General features: G+C 40.1%; 1 protein-coding gene across 2 annotated transcripts in view; it reads right to left on the bottom strand.

The window, feature by feature from the left end:
- The window catches only part of VPS13D (vacuolar protein sorting 13 homolog D), a 255,403-nt gene that overhangs the window by 209,336 nt on the left and 29,072 nt on the right, over positions 1-16,995 (bottom strand). For both annotated transcript variants that reach the window (XM_021706673.1, XM_008073459.2), the window contains exons 13-19: positions 13,661-13,791; positions 11,721-11,796; positions 11,147-11,314; positions 9,898-10,028; positions 8,492-8,624; positions 3,627-5,840; positions 2,316-2,467 (exon numbers count right to left, since the gene is read on the bottom strand). In XM_021706673.1, the coding sequence (XP_021562348.1) occupies positions 2,316-2,467; positions 3,627-5,840; positions 8,492-8,624; positions 9,898-10,028; positions 11,147-11,314; positions 11,721-11,796; positions 13,661-13,791 (3,005 nt within the window). The remainder of the gene's footprint in view (positions 1-2,315; positions 2,468-3,626; positions 5,841-8,491; positions 8,625-9,897; positions 10,029-11,146; positions 11,315-11,720; positions 11,797-13,660; positions 13,792-16,995) is intronic.

Raw genomic sequence — 16,995 nt, 5'->3', positions numbered from 1 at the left:
GTGCAGTGGCACGCTCCCGGCCACCGCAGCCTCGACCTGCTAGGCTCCGGCGATCCTTCCACCTCAGCCTTCCCAAGTAGCTGGAACTACAGGCATGCGCTACCACACCCGGCTGATTTTTGATTTATTGTAGAGATGAGGTCTCGCCAAGTTGCCCAGGCGGGTCTCGAACCTGTGGGCTCAGGCAATCCACTCACCTCAGCCTCCCAAAGCGCGGGATTACAGGCTGAGCCACTGAGCCCGGCTTGGGCAAGTTTTTGATAGAGAAATTCCAACCAATAAATACAGAAATAACAACAGAATTAGAAAGTGACTATTTTGTAACCCTAATTAAATAATACATCCCCATCAAAGTTCATTAGCATAAACTACTACATGAATGACTGATAGGAATCATATAATAGAAACATCAAGGCTCTTACCACCCAAATACAATCATCAATTTTAGCATCACTGAGGAAACAGACATTAATGAACTTCCTAATATAATGTAACATGATGTGCACAGCATCACCTTTGAAGGGTTCTAGCCAAAAAAAAAGAACCTGCACCCAGTTAAACCTGTACAGTTTACAGGAAATATAGGGGAACAAGTGGCACACAAACAGCCAAATCCAGAATGTGGGACATTTCTACTGGGCAACTGACCTAGTTTCCATAACAAAATAATGGCACTGGGAAGGAGGAGAGGAAAGAAGGAAAACTCAATTAATAGAGACCTGAAAGACGTATCATCCAAATGCAATGTAACCAATTGTTTGGATCCTGATTCAAACAAACCAACAATGAAGATATTTTTGGGACAATCAGAAATGGTTCTGAAATCTAAAAATGAATCAAAATTTAGATAATATCAAATAATTCTCATCAATTTTGTAAGGCATGACAATACCCCTATAACTATGTAGGAAGACATACATAGTCTGCAGAGATATATTCTAACTATATAGGGGTAAAAATGGCATGAAATCTGGGATTTACCTTTAACTATTTCACCAAAAATAAAAAAAAGATAGATGAAACAAAATCTTCATAACTGTGGAATCTGAGTAATGGGAACACAAGGTTCATTAGACTATTCCACTTTCATGTATGTTTAAATTTTTTCACAATAAACTATTTTAAAAATTAGTAAATATTATTAAGTATCAATTACTAAAGCGTTCAAATGATTTTTTTTTTTTTTTTTTGAGTTGGAGTCTGACTCCGTCGCCCAGGCTGGAGTGCAGTGGCGTGCTCACAGTCACTGCAGCCTCAACCTGCTGGGCTCAGGCGATCCTTCCACCTCAGCCTTCCACATAGCTGGAACTACAGGCGTGTGCTACCACATCCAGCTAATTATTTTGATTTATTGTAGAGAAGAGGTCTCGCCAAGTTGCCCAGGCTGTTCTCAAACCTGTGAGCTCAGGCAATCCCCTCACCTTGGCCTCCCAAAGTGCTGGGATTTCAGACTTGAGCCACCTCACCCGGCCCAAATGATTACCTTAAATTATCATTTTTAAAGAACGGATTATCTAAAATAATGTTTTAAAGATTTTTATCAAAACAACAAGTCAATGGTAACCATGAGAATAAGTCAACATAAACCAATAGAATTCACATCATGTGCGAGGTTTAAGGTGAAAAATTCATCCTGGTAGTTGCTGCTGATGAGGCAAAAGCTTAGCCTGAGACTGGGAAATTCACCCAGAGACCCACATCAGGGAATCACTGATGTCAAGAGGGACACATGCTCTGTAAACAGCATTTTCAGGACATCCAGAGCAGCTGCTAGCCCTAGACTAGTGACCAGCTACCACCCAAGATGATGGTAATTTGTCCTAAGATCCTAAGATCTTGCCTATCCTTGTTGTTTTATAATATAATGCTCTTTGCTCTACTCTCTGTGCAATCAGGGAAAATGACACTTTTGAAGAGATAAGGATACAAGGCATATATACACACACACATAAAAAAGAAATCCCTAGCCTGGCCCATTTCATTTCAGAGACGGCAAAACCAATTCTCCCTTGAAAGGATCTGTCAACAGCTCAGATAATCACACGGTTTTATAGGCCAGGTTAAGTATGTCAAAGCATGACAAAAATTATATCCTCCTGGGAAAGGAGACTCTGACTTTTTAAGCAATTATTTCCCTGTTTCTGGATGGCAGTGAAATTAAGGATCTGCCTTCCTCCTCTATATATTAATGCTATCTCTTTCAATTTATATAATTCCTTCCAACATTCAATATAAATATATAATATATTGTTAGAGTATAGACATAAAATAGATGACTTCAACTGCCCTGAGATGAAAATCAATTGGGTGTTTACCTGAACTGGATTGACAAATTTTCCTTCAATCTTCATGATGCTAGATGTTCCCAGGTCATCTGGACTAAGGGAGAAAGTCAATTCAGATTCTCTTTCTATAGGGATCTTCTCCAGTTTAAACTGAATGGTGGTGTTGTTCAGGATGTGAAAAGCTGGCATAAGAAAAGAAGTGACAGACTATAAACCCTAAGATTTATTTCACTATTGCTCATTATACATAGAGCCCATGACCAGGAGGGCAGATTAGCCTGGCACCTGGGGTCTATGACTGACAACAAACTTTGATGAAAATCCTGAGACCAAAACTCACAGCAAACAGAAGTACAAGATAATTTACAAAAAAACAGAATCAATATTTTCATGACATGCTTCATTTGGTGGCTTCAAAACATGACGTGGTGAACATTAATCCAGTCCAGAGACTATATTAAGCTTCTCTCAGGCTCCCAGCTGCTGATGAGGCAAAAGCTTAGCCTGAGACTGGGAAATTCACCCAGAGACCCACACTGCTCATCCTTACCTAGCTTTCAGATACTGAGTTATCCCTCTTATTGGGCCTAAATCAGAATCAAGGACAATACAAAGTTCTAAGTAATCAACTTTTATCCCAAGCAGAGAAAGCAATCTTTTGGTAAATACATAAACAAATCAGTGAATTAGCATCTGAGACTAATAAGAGGAGAGGTTTTCAAAGGCATTAATTTCTTCACTAATAAATAATACCATGCTCTAGGGTTTACTTAATCCCTGTGAAAGTCAATACTAATAGATTGAACTGTTTGGTTTTAGCTGCTAATCAGATCCAAAATACATATACAAGTATTTTATTCCTAGAATCCTGGGCCAACCCATTATAGAAGATGGCAGAATACCAAAAGAAGGTAACATCCACAAGCTAAATCTCATATACTATTTACACCAACCATTTCAGCTATTTTAGGCCACCAATACTGAACTAGGAAAGATCTTCAGCTTAGAAACAACAAAATCAGACATATTTAACCACATTAAACAATACTCTTAACAGAATCCACCCACCGAACCACCTCTGTAAATGTGCACTCACCCATTTCCAAAGAGAACACTTTAAAAAAATAAATTCTTATTTTGCCAAATACAGTGTTAAATGGAAAGAGGCAAAAATATGCCAACCTACTATGAGGCATTTTAATAAAATTCTATATTGATTTCCTCAATATTAACTGGGGATAATTCTAAAGCAAAAGTTTTTGCTGTTGCTATTTTAAGCAAAGTACTGCATGAGCTGGGTTTTGAATCTTTAGACAAAATGAAAAGATTTTTGCTCCTTACCTTGACCTCTATGCAAAGACTCAAAGAAATCATGTCGAGTGAAATGAGCCTCCTCCTGACTACTGGCACTGGCAGACCCGGAAGGTGGGCAAAACGTCCGGCTTACTTCAGAACCAGCACCTTCTCTGCCTGCCAGTTGGGTGCAATTCAAAGAATACAGTTTAATGTCTTTGATCTCCACCTGCAGACGGTCACTTCTGGATTCATCGTCTCCTGCCACAAAATTCTGGATGAATATCTGTCCCAAGTGTCCAACCAACAATTCAGGACTCCCAGGCTTCCGAGGGATAGAAACAACTGGTGATTCAATGTTTATGTTCAAGATGAGCTTTACAGTGTCCGAATGAGATGAAGGTAGGCCAAACCCATAGATTTCATTTTCTTCTAAGATAAAGGGTTCCCGCATCTTCCTTGGTGTTTCAAACAGCGATACCATCTCGCTGTACTCAGCAGTCTTGGTAGCTAGTACTGTGGTAACCTTAGTGGCTGCGCTTTTCAGCATACTTCGAAAATTTTCTTCCAGTTCATCCATGGATAATGCCAACTCCTTCAAGAATTTAGCAGAGTGGTTATAATGCAAGGAAGCCATCTTCAGGTTGAGAAAACACTCCTGTTTAGATTTCTCAACAAATGTGAAACTCAAAGCTTCAGTGAGGGCTGCATCTTCCATTCTGATGAACACAGACTCAAAGTAGCCAATATCACTGATGAGATTTTCATAGCCTACAGAATTCCCAATGCTGACAACATATTGGTTTTTAACATTATCTTGTGTCAAATCCATAAGCTGTAAACAGCCAAGAGAACCATTCATGTCAAACGTGCTGCCCATGGAGACGTTAACTTTGGTGCCACCTATACTTGCAGTTGCAATTTTCCTGCCATATTTCTCTCCATTTGCCATTCCCACTGTCCGAAGGAGCAATAAGTTAAGTCGATGAATTTCCACTGCAACCTCAGTGTTTTGTTCACACGTAGACTGGTAAGTTCCTTGTTCCCTAAAGCTTCTTTCAAAATCGGTCATTAAAGGTTGGGGACTCAAATCATCTTTTTCCTTGGGAAAGGATTTTTGAAGAAAACCAATCAATTCTACAATTGTCTCTGGATTGAGGATAATATCTAAATTATTCACCTGTAATGAAATCACCTGAAGAGTACTATCTAAATTCATTGATGGGCACTCTGAACTCACAAATTGATATTCCAATTTAATGAGGGACTCTTGTTCTTTGGTGAGAATCTTGTCAAGTGAAATGCTAGCAGCTGATCGGTCGTTCGGTGTAGCTAAATCAGTTAAGTGGGCCACATTAGGCCCAGAGATAGGAGACTGAGCCCTGCTATCCCGGAGGCTTCCTGTTGGAATATCAAAACTCAGATTCTTATGTGAAGCCATCAAAAGGTCAAAATCAGCACCGTACGTTTGCATGGTGTCCACCAGGAGCAAACCATGAACAGTTAGGGAGACTTCAGCATCATAAGGCCTTTTCACAAAGTGAGCATTGGTACCAAACACCTTGAGCACAGAAATGTACCGGCCATTATTCTCGACGCCAAGCTGCATACAGTTCACTTTAAATTCTGCCAAGAGGAGCTGAGACTCCACCAGAACCTCCCGGGTATGCTGCTCCAGCATCACAATGCTCTGGGTTAAATTCATCACAGAGTCTTGCAAAGTTCCCCGCTGTTCCTCTTCGGGAAAAATCTTCTCTTTAATCTGAGTGTCAGAGGTCTTCATTTCTGGGGTAGTGAGGAGAGCAAAGCAATTCTTCAGAGCAGATATTTTGTCCTCATTTATATGGATTTTTAAGTCTGGTAAGTTGCCTGAGAGCACAGCTCCCGGGTATTTGGGATCTGAAGTATAAATCAATCGACGTTCTAACTGCAGATGAACATTAAATTTCTCTACCACGTGGGTTGGCCCCACATCAATATCTTGGACATGCTTCCAATTGTCTTTCACTCGTCCAACCATGATCTGGAGGTCCATAAACGACAGGGAGTACCTCTCGTACATCTTCGTGCTCATCAGATGAGCCTGCAACTGTTCTTCACTGAAGTCAACTCCAGAAAATGGAGGTGTTTTCTCTCCATTGCTACTGCTGGTCTCGGGAGGTGGGGTGTTAGGGGGCGTGGCAAGAGGGGTCTTATATTCATCATCGCTGAACTGATTCTCTTCAGATGTTGACCCATCCCCACTCTTCCTCTTGAAGTCATCTGCAGACAAAAAAAGAAGATTCAAACCATATGTTTGTTATTTCCTTCCTCCTTCCCTTAATATAATAATTGTGAAAAGTAGAGAATCAACCAACCTCAATTTTTTTTTAAATGGATGAAAATGCTAAGCACAATATTCTGTATTTACCGTTTACTCAGTGTGCACCTATCTATTAAATCAGAAATCAAAATACAAAGGATAAAACTACATGGACTTGAGAAAAGTTGGAGATCCACTGACACGTGAGCACATGTCAGGGGTGGAAGCCCCACCTGCTGCCTGGAGCTGCTGTCCCACTTGTCGGCTGCCTTGCTGTGGGCTGCTATCACTAGCCCTTCTCACATAACTCTCTATAAGGATTTACTTTTTCCTTTGTCTAGTGTTCATGTGCTTCCCCCACTAGAGTGTTCTAGGAGAAGAGAGTTCTCATCTCTCTTGCTCGACACTCTTCCTCATGCCTGGATCAGTGCCTGGTGAATAGCAACTGCTCAATATGTGATTTTCTAGCTCCAGCCATGCTCTTAACCCTGTGTCAAACTGAGCAGCGCCAAGGCAACCACCAAAACACATCACTGGGCCCCACCACCTAGGCCTCTGTTCCACATTTATTTTCCCTTTTTTTTGAATCAGAGTCTCACTCTGTTGCCCATGCTGAAGTGCAGTGGCATGCTCACGGCCACCCCAGCATCGACCTGGACTCCAGCGACCCTTCTGTCTCAGCCTTCCAAGTAGCCAGAACTACAGGCATGTGCTACCACGCCCAGCTAATTTTCTATTTATTGTAGAGACGAGGTCTCGCCAAGTTGCCCGGGTTGGTCTTGAACCCACAAGCTCCCACAATCCACTTGCTTTGGCCTCCCAAAGTGCTGAGATTACAGGCTGAGCCACCAAGCCAGACCACGTTTATGCTTTATAAGTTAATGTAGGTGCTTTCTGTAGCTATGTGATCCTTTTATTCAGAGAAAATCCCTTTTAACATTCCCCCAGCACCAAACTTTCTATTCCTCCTTAAGTCTTCTACCCTCTTCTCTTGCAGGTCTTCTCAGTGAAGATAAGGTTGAGAATATTTGATAAACTCCCTCCATTTTTTCCCCCATGAATCTTCTTATTCTTCCATCCTATCTCAATAAATACTTCTTGAGTCTAAGAATAGTAATAAAATTACCTTCCAGGTGTCTCTTTTAATATAAGTGCCTAATCACAAAGAGTTTATATCCCTTTTTTTTTGCATCAGAGTCTCACTCTGTCACCCAGGCTGGAGTGCAGTGGCATGCTCACAGACACCACAGCCTCCACATGCTGGGCTCAGGCAATCCTTCCACCTCAGCCTTCTAAGTAGATGGAACTATAGGCATATGCCACCATGCCCTAATTTTTTGATTTGTTTTACGGACAAGGTCTCGCCATGTTGCCCAGGCTGGCCTCAAACTCCTGGGCTCAGGCAATCCTTTTGCCTCTGCCTCCCAAAGTGCTGGGATTATAGGCGTGAGCCACCGTGCCTGGCGAGATTATATCTCTATCCCTGAAATTAAGTACTGGAAAATGTTTATTAAAATATACAATTTTGAACCTTGAACATCCAGTGTAATACTATAAGAAAATGACTGAAGGTACTGGGAAACTATGGGGGGGGAGATGGGATTAACAGTAGCAAATATCTGTCTGGGGACAGGGAAACACCTCTTATCAACAGGGTGCCTGAATGAAACGTAATTGTATACCTAACCCTTAACTGTACCCTACAACATCATAATAAAAAATATTGATAATATATATATATATACAATTTTACATAAGAAATACAAATTTTTTTTTAAATGAGATACCACATCACACTCACAAAAAATGTTACAATTTTTAAAAAAGCAAACAATAACAAGTGATGACAAGGAAGTGGAAAAAATGAAACCCTCATACACTGCTGGTGGAAATATAAGATGGTGCAGCCATTTTGGAAAATGGTTTGGTACTCCTTCAAAATGTTAAAACACAGAGTTACCACAAGACCCAGAAAATCCACTCCTAGGTATATATGTAAAAGAATTGAAAATATATGTCTACACAAAAATCTGTACCTGAATGTTCATAACAATGCTATTCATAATAGCCAAAAAAGTGGAAGCAACCCAAATGTCCACCAACAAATGAATAAACAAAACGTGGTACATCTATACAACAGACTATTATTCAATCATAAAAAGGAATGAAGTGTTGATATAAACTACGAATGAATGAATCTTGAAAACATCATGCTAAATGAAACAGGCAGGCACAAAAGGTCATATATTATATAATTTCATTCATATGAAATGTTCATAAAAGATGGATCCATGGAAACAAAAAGATTAGTGGTTGCCAAGGGAGTGGGGGAGAGGGGAGTTAGTGTTTAATGGGTATGGATTTTCAGTTAGAGAAGATGAAAACTTCTGAAATTAAACAGTAGTAAGAACTGCACAATTCTACCAATAGATCAAAAATAAGTATACATTAAAAAATGTAAATTATATCTCATCAAAGTTATTATTTTAAAAGTAACGTGAATTTTGAAGCTTAAAAAATGTTACATAAGTTTTTTGTTAAGCTTTACGTAGTCAGGTATATACAGATCAATCTCCAAGATTGTTTTCATTACTTCCCACTCACACAATACCTTGGGTATTCGTCAACAGCATTCTTCCCAGATCCACAACAACCAAGACAGGATTCTTAAATTTAAAATCATCAGGAAATATCACTTGAGGGGCAGAAATGTCCAGTCGCACAGTCCACCGTTTACTCTCTTCCTGTAAAAATAAAATAAGCTTCAATTACAAGATGACTGACTGTAACTGCTGAAATGGAACTGCTTTATCAGTGGTGCTCAAGCATTTCCACACTCTGTAACTAAGGTTATGAAGTGACTTAGTGGCCTGTGGTATTAGAGCAAAAAATCTATGCTCAAAGTAGATTCAAATGCTTGAGGATGTGAAACATGACCACAGGCAAATGTCTGAACTGGGGAGGAAAAATTAGCAAATAATCGATTTAGGGGTAGTCTGTACTTTGACTGCAATGATCCATGGTTTAAGAAAGATTCTGTTTCTAATTTAAAGGGTTTAATACTTTAAAGTACTGTTAAAATTATAAAATTCGAATAAACACAGAAATCCAAATATTTTTACTTATTCATGGACATTGGTAACTATGAACTTCCATACCAAAATAGCTTGTGGAAAGCATAAGCTTTGATATCTAAAATATAAATAAGACATCAACTTGTGGTCTGTTCATTGTTCCTCCCTGTGACTAAAATTAGCCTCAACAGAATGTATGTGGTAAAAACTAACTTATACAAATGTTATCAAAAATAAACTTTAATTTAGGATAACAAGAGAATATTGTCATAATTTGTATTGAAAAACATACACACACAACACAAAAAAACAAGACTAAGTCTCCATCCCATTCCACATACCCCTAAGCATTTTACTTGGAATTCTTCTGCCATCCCTGACAACTGCAACTGGCCTGTACTGTCCAAAAGTGGCCACACTCCTTCTAACTGCTCCCCCTGGTGCTGTGCCTTAGCAGTGCGCCTCCACACCGTTGCCAGAAATGGTGTTTTACTAGACGGTTAAGATGTCTCTGCTCTATCTATGGCATCCTCACAACAGCTGGTCACTTCAGTGACCATCGCTATACACTAGAACAGAAGCTGAGACATCATTCCAGTTGTTTTTCTTCTGAAAACAGTAAGTAAAAAAGGGACACCTTTATGGGACACCCTTAAGGGTGCACAAAGTATCATGTCTAGAAAATGAAACAAAGATGACTCTTCAAAGTAATCCCAGACTGGTACAAGAAAGAAACAGGATCTAGTCACAATCATTCATGCTATTAATTAAGCCCTGGCCGTAAAAGACAACAAGATTTTATTTTATGCCAGCTGATTTCATATTTTCAGTTTAATTAAGTAGCAAAACTGATACAAGCAAGACTACAGTAGGTGGCAAACTTGACAGAAAGAATGCCTGTCCTTCCCTAAGCACCAAAGAGTGTTTACCTATGCCCACTTACAATGAAATCACCCACTAGCAAACGATCAAGCGTCTGTCGGATTTCTGCCTTGGTTTGCATCTTCAGCTTATTATACTGTCTCCGGGCGGCTTCAGCCACTCTCAACTCAAGTTCAGACTGATAACCAAAACCTGCAAGATTGGATATACACAGGAGTCAGAATTTTCACATGGCTAGGTGAACAAAAGTGCTACAATGTCTATTCTCACCAAGAATTTCTACCAAAGCTAAAAAGCAATCAGTAAAAACAGTTTCTTAGTCCAGCATAACCTGGTATAATACAGGGCAACAGAAATGATGCAAAGATGGGTGGAGGACAGCCATGGGTGAAAGGGGACGTGAGGAAAGGGCACTTCAGTTACCAGAATTTCTTTCTTTTCTTTTATTCTGTTTTAATTTTAGAAACAAGGTCTCATTATATTGCCCAGGCTGGTCTCAAACTCCTGGACTCAAGTGTTCCTCCTGCCTCTGCCTCCCAAAGTGTTGGGATTATAGGCATTAGCCACTGCACCTAGCCAACTGGAATTTCTTAAACCATTTTCTGAAATATTCCAAACTACTATATTTCAAAATCCTTAAAAAGCAGGATATTACACTGAAAGAGAAGATGAAATTTAGAAGGAAATGCCTTCTACATTCTGCCAGCGACAGAGCAATGGAGTCATGGCATTTATGGCAACTGTTCACATGAAAAAAACTCAAAAACTACACCAAAAACTCAAACAACTTCTTTAGAGAGGGGATATAGGAATATACTATTTTTTAAAAAATCTCTCTGTCTATAAAAGTGCTTTTTCTTCACTTACTGTTTCAAATCTTTTTTGGGAACAAAGGGAGGCATAAACAAATCAATGATGATATTTAGATTTCTGCAGTATTTACTGCTGTACCAAGCAAGTCATCTAGAAGGAAATTCTTGAGCATTCCTCCTCAGTTCACTGGTCTAAAATATCCTGGGTAGTCAAGGAAACCACCATGCTAATGGAATGAAAAGTATGAAAAAACGCACACTAAAGGGAGGCAAACAAAGAGGAAATACTTGGAACGCTGATTTCTCTTGGAAAAGAGACTGTCCAAAGACATCTACTCTGACCTCATAACAGCACAGGACAACTCCACCCACCCACCTACCCTGCAGGCCTTTCCTAACACTATCAGAGATTTGAATATATGCTAACCCTTATCTAGAACACCAGAAATAACAAGAAAGATGTCTTTAACATAAGATCAAACAAACAAAAAAGTTAACCTGAGGTATGAACCTTTCCCTTGTAGAAAAAGTCTGCTACTTTTTTAATAGCCTGGGGATTATATATGATGTTCAAGGGCTTTGTGCTGACATTTAGCCGCCTCTCAAAATGGCTGTGTGCTGGATTTCTCTCATATAGCATCTCAAACACCGGGTCATCTGGGTCTGCTACCAAAAGAAAAAGAGAAAGAAAATGGAACACAGCAAAGCAATCACCTCACTCTTAATAGGCCTGTGAGGAATTCTGGAAAAAAAAAACACATTTTCTAAATTATTTTCCAATTAGTTCACATTTATGCACATTTTAAAAATAGAGGATCTAATAATGATTGACTCTTTAATTGTCTGCAGGAACCATGCAGACCAAGCTGCTGTATTTGCTCTCATGATTATGGAAACCAAAGACCTGCAAGGTTGCCCCAGTGAGCCCCAGATGCACAGTTCCACTGAGACGGTACAAGGCTGTTTCCATGTCAAACACGTCAACATAGCAAACCACTGTGCAAAAAACAGAAAATACTCCCTCTTTACTGATCTGAAATAGTAACATTTTTAAGAACGTCTGAAAAATTACCTGGGTAATGATCGCTTCTGTCTGCAGATGTGGTTTGGAGACCAAAAGACTGTGAGACTCTGCCAACTTCCTTTTGCTATTAAACACACAAAAATGCCCAGATGTCAGCAGGGACAACTCACTACACACACACATTTACCTTTTGGCATCAATCTCAGCACAAGTGAAAACTCACTTCACAACAGAATGAGTACTTGCAGACTTGCTTAGTTTTGTGGCTTTTTCCCACTCTGGTAAACCCACGTCTTTTCCTTCATGCTGACTGTATGCCACTTTGCACTCAGCACATTTACTGAATGACTGCTAAATGTAAATTAAAGGTGTCTGAATTTTCTTTTTTTTTGAGCTGGAGTCTCACTCTGTCACCCAGACTGGAGTGCTGTGGCACACCCCCGGCCACCACAGCCTCAACCTGCCGGGCTCCAGCGATCCTTCCTCCTCAGCCTTCCAAGTAGGTGGAACTACAGCTACGGCTAAGTTTTTATTTATTGTAGAGACAAGGTCTTGCCAAGTTGCCCAGGCAGGTCCGAACCCATGGGCTCAGGCAATTCACTCGCCTCAGCCTCCCAAAGTGCTGGGATTACACACTGAGTCACCAAGCCTGGCCCATGTCTGACTTTTCAAACTTTAAGTCTATCCTCCCACTCTCTCTACAACCTTCCTCTACCACCCCTCCAAAAATTATGGATCGAGTAAGTAGCTAAATATTCAATTGTTTAGACCATATATTTCCAACGTAAGATCAAAGATCTTATAAATGAATAAAGTATATTATATGTAAATATAGAAAACTTGAGGCCAGCCACAGAGGCTCATGCCTATAATCCCAGCACTTTTGGAGGCGGAGGTGAGAGGACTGCCAGAGCCCACGGGTTCAAAATCAGCCTAGGCAATTTGGCGAGGCCTCATCCCTACAATAAATAAAAAAAAATTAGCAGGGCATGGTGGTGTGTGCCTGTAGTTCCAGTTACTAGGAAGGCTAAGGCAGAAGGATCACCTAAGCCCAGCAGGTCAAGGCTGCAGTGGCCGAGTGCATGCCACTGCACTCCAGCCCGGGCAACAGAGAGAGACTCCAACTCAAAAAAGAAAAGAAAACTTGAAATAGCTCTCTTTTGGAAGCCTGGAAAGATGAGATTTCACATCAGTGACTAAGGATCAGAATGCATAAAAATGACTGTCAGATACAGAGAAAATTCAAATGTGGACCATGAAATGCAGAAAATAGTGGTCCTATGGCAATTTTTTCCAAAACTGAGCAAACTATAATATGATGGCTACAACACAGGAGTAGAGAGTACAGCCATAAATCTCACCAATATTTTCTCCCTAACAAATTCAAAAACCATGCTGGGCGTGGTGGCTCACACCTATAATACCAGCACTTTGGGAGGCAGAGGCAAGAGGATTTGAGCCCACGGGTTTGAGATCAGCCTGGGCAGCATAGCAAGAGGATTTGAGCCCACGGGTTTGAGACCAGCTTGGGCAACATGGCGAGACCTCATCTATACAATAAATAAAAAAAATTAGCCAGGCACGGTGGTACAGGCCTGTAGTTCCAGCTACTTGGAAGGCTGAATTGGAAGGATCGCCTGAGCCCAGCAGGACAAGGCTGTAGTGGCCATGAGCATGCCACTATACCACCCAGCCTCGGTGACAGAGTGAGACTCCAACTCAAAAATAAAAATTCCTGAGGCAGAAGGATCGCCAGAGCCCAGCAGATGGAGGCTGCAGTGGCCGGGAGCGGCCATTGCACTCCAGTCTGGGCGACAGAGTGAGACTCCAACTCAAAAACTAAAATAAAATAAAATAAAAATTCAAAAAACATACTTAACCCCAGCCTGTCGGTCTCAAAATGATCAAATGTCAGAATAAATCAGGTTTTGCCAGACCACAGTTCATCAACACCCTAGATATATTAACCATCCCACTGCCGAACATACTGGATTAGGGAAGACTAGAAGAGGAAACATAGTTCCTTCTGTAGCCAGGTCACGAAGAAACAGTCCACCCAACCGAACTAAAAGCAAGGAGGAATTTCTTCGAGGAAGAGATTCTGCTAGAAGTTTCACATCTATAAAAGATAAATGTAAGAGATGGTAAAATGCCACAAGAGTTTAAAATGTTTTAAAGCATATTAGATATTCTATTTTTCAGGAGATTATTAGATATCGTGAACTATTTTTTCTTAAAATTAGAAAAAAATAATGTACATACAGGAATACCTTGGAGATACTGCCGGTTTAGTTCCAGACCACTGCAATAAAGCAGCTCTCACAATAAAGCAAGTCACACAAATTGTTTGGTTTCTCAGTACATAAAAACATCTGCACTAATCTATAATCTACTGAGTGTGCAATAGCATTATGTCTAAAACAGCAATGTACATACCTTAATTCTAAAATACTTTATTGCTAAAAAATGCTAATGATCATAGAAGCCTTCAGCATATTGTAATCTTTTTGCTGGTGGAGGGTCCCTCCATGTTGATGGCTGCTGACTGGTGAAGGTGGTGGCTGCTGAAGGTTGGGGAGACTGTGGCAATCTCTTAAAATAAGACAACAAACACTGCCACATCAATTGACTTTTTCTTTCATGAAAGTTTTCTCTATAGCACGTGATGCTGTTTGATAGCATTTTACACACAGTAGGACTTCCTTCAGAATTGGAGTCGATCCCCTCTAACCCTGCCATTATCAACTAAGTTTATGACATATCCTAAATCCTTTTGTTGTCATTTTTTTTTCTTTGTTGTTATCTCAACAATGTTCACAGCATCTTCGCTAGGAGTAGATTCCATCTCAAGAAACCACTTCCTTTGCACATCAATAAGAGGCAACTTCCCACACATTCAAGCTTGATCATGAGATTGCAACAATTCAGTGACATTTTTAGGTTCCGAACACTTTTAATTCTCGTTCTCTTGCTATTTCCACCACATCTGCAGTTACTTCCCCACCGAAGTCTTAAACCCCTCAAAGTCCTCCGTGAGGGTTGGAATCAACTTCTTCAAAATACCCGTTAAGGTTAGTACTTTGTTCTCCTTCTATGAGTCACAAATGTTCTTCATAGCATCTAGAATGGTGAATCCTTTCCAGAAGGTTTTCAACTTATTTTGGCCAGGTCCACCAGAGGAATCACTATTTATAGCAGAAATGTATTTCTTTTTTTTTTGAGTTGGAGTCTCACTCTGTTGCCCAGACTGGAGTGCAGTGGCACGCTCCTGACCACCGCAGCCTCAACCTGCTGGGCTCCGGCAATCCTTCCGCTTCAGCCTTCCAAGTAGCCAGAACTATAGGCGCACACTACCACAGCCAGCTAATTTTTTTTATTTATTGTAGAGATGCGGTCTCGCCAAGTTGCCCAGGTGGGTCTCAAACCCGCGGCTCAGGCAATTCACTCACCTTGGCCTCCCAAAATGCTGGGATTACAGGTTGAGCCACCGAGCCCAGTCAGAAATGTATTTCTTAAATAAGAAGACTTAAAAGTCAAAATTACTCCTGGATCTATCAGCTGCATAATGGATGCTGTATTAACAGGCATGAAAACAATGTATTTCCTTGCACATCTCATCAGAGCTCTTGGTTGACCAGACGCATTGTTCATGAGCAATAATATCCTCAAAAGGAACCTTTTTTTCTGAGCAGTAGGTCTCAATAGTAGGCTTAAGTTACTCTGTAAAGATACGCTGTCATCCAGGCTGTTTTACATTTATAGAACACAAGCAGAGTAGATTTAGCATAATTCTTAACAGGTTTAGGATTTTTAGAATGGTAAATGAGCATTGTCTTCAGTGTCCCCAGCTCCATCAACCCCATCAAGATAGTCAGCCTGCCCTTTGAAGCTTTGAAACCAGGTACTAACTTCTCTCTCTAGCTATGAAAGTTCTAGATGGCATCTTCTTCCAATAGAAGGCTATTTCAATGACAACGGAACTCTGTTGTTTAGATATTTGATATTTTTCTGTAAATTAGTTTGTATGGCTATTGCATTAGTCTATTTGGGCTTCTATAAAAAAATACTATAAACTAGGTAGCTTTCAAAAAAAAAAAAGAAAGAAAGAAAATCTATTGTTTAGCGTAGCCACCTTCATCAGCAGTGATCTTAGCTGGATCTTCCGGAGACTTGCTACAGCTTCTCCATCAGCTCTGGCTGCTTCCTTGCACTTTTATGTTATAAAGACAGCTTATTTCTTTAAAACTCATGAACCAACTTCTGCTAGCTTCAAACTTTTCTTCTGCAGCCTCCTCCCTTCTCTCAGTCCTCACAGAATTGAACAGAGTTAGGGCCTTGTTCTAGATTAGGCTTTGGCTTGAGGGAATGCCGTGGCTGGTTTGATCATCTATCTAGACCATTCAAACTTTCTCCATCATCAGCAATAAACATGTTTTGCTTTCTGACCATTCATATGGTCACTGAAGTAGCATTTTTAATTTCTTTTAAGAACTTCTCCTTTGCATTCATCACTTGGTTGTTTGACACAGAGGACTAGCTTTCGGCTTATCTCAGCTTTCAACATGCCTTCCTCACTAAACTTTTAGCTTTTGATTTAAAGTGAGAGACACGTGACTCTTCCTTTCATATGACCATTTAGAGACCTTTGTAGGGTTACTAATTGCCCTAATTTCAATATTGTTTTGTCTTAGGGAATACAGAGACCCAAGGAGAAGACAAGAGACAAGGAAATAGTCAATGAATGAAGCAGTCAGAACACACAACATTTATGAAGTCTGTCATCTTCTATGGCCATGGTGTGTGACACAACTACAACAGTAACATCAAAGATCACTGATCACAGATCAACATGACAGATACAATAATAGAAAACTTTGAAACACTGCGTGATTTCTAAAAATGTGACTCAGAGACACCAAGTGACCATGTGCTGTTGAAAAAAGTGTGCCTACAGACTTGTTTGATGCAGGGTTGTCACAAAGTTTCAATTTGTAAAAAAATGCAGTATCTGTGAAGTGCAATAAAGCAAGCCACGATAAAACAAGGTGGCCTGTATCTGTCTATCTATCTAAATATACAAGAACTATTGGAAGTTTCCCAGGAGAATGAATTTTAAACAGAGCCTTTACGATTTAGTTCAAGCAATCTGCTAGTTGACACTAAGTTTCTGATAGCCCAACTTTCAATATATGAAGTTAAACAAACTAGTCTTTTCTTTTTTTTTTGATCCTTTACCCTTCTTAAACTACTGAAGGATCTCAGATAAGCTGCTGTTTCATGGACTACAATAAAAATATTTGTGAGACGTCCAAACCAACATCAG

This window comes from Carlito syrichta, unplaced genomic scaffold (genome assembly GCF_000164805.1).
Source record: "Carlito syrichta isolate Samal-C Ts95f unplaced genomic scaffold, Tarsius_syrichta-2.0.1 Scaffold315850, whole genome shotgun sequence".
Lineage (NCBI taxonomy): Eukaryota > Metazoa > Chordata > Mammalia > Primates > Tarsiidae > Carlito > Carlito syrichta.
The sequence above is the reverse complement of the archived record's forward strand: the minus strand, read 5'-3'. Positions and strand labels throughout refer to the sequence as shown.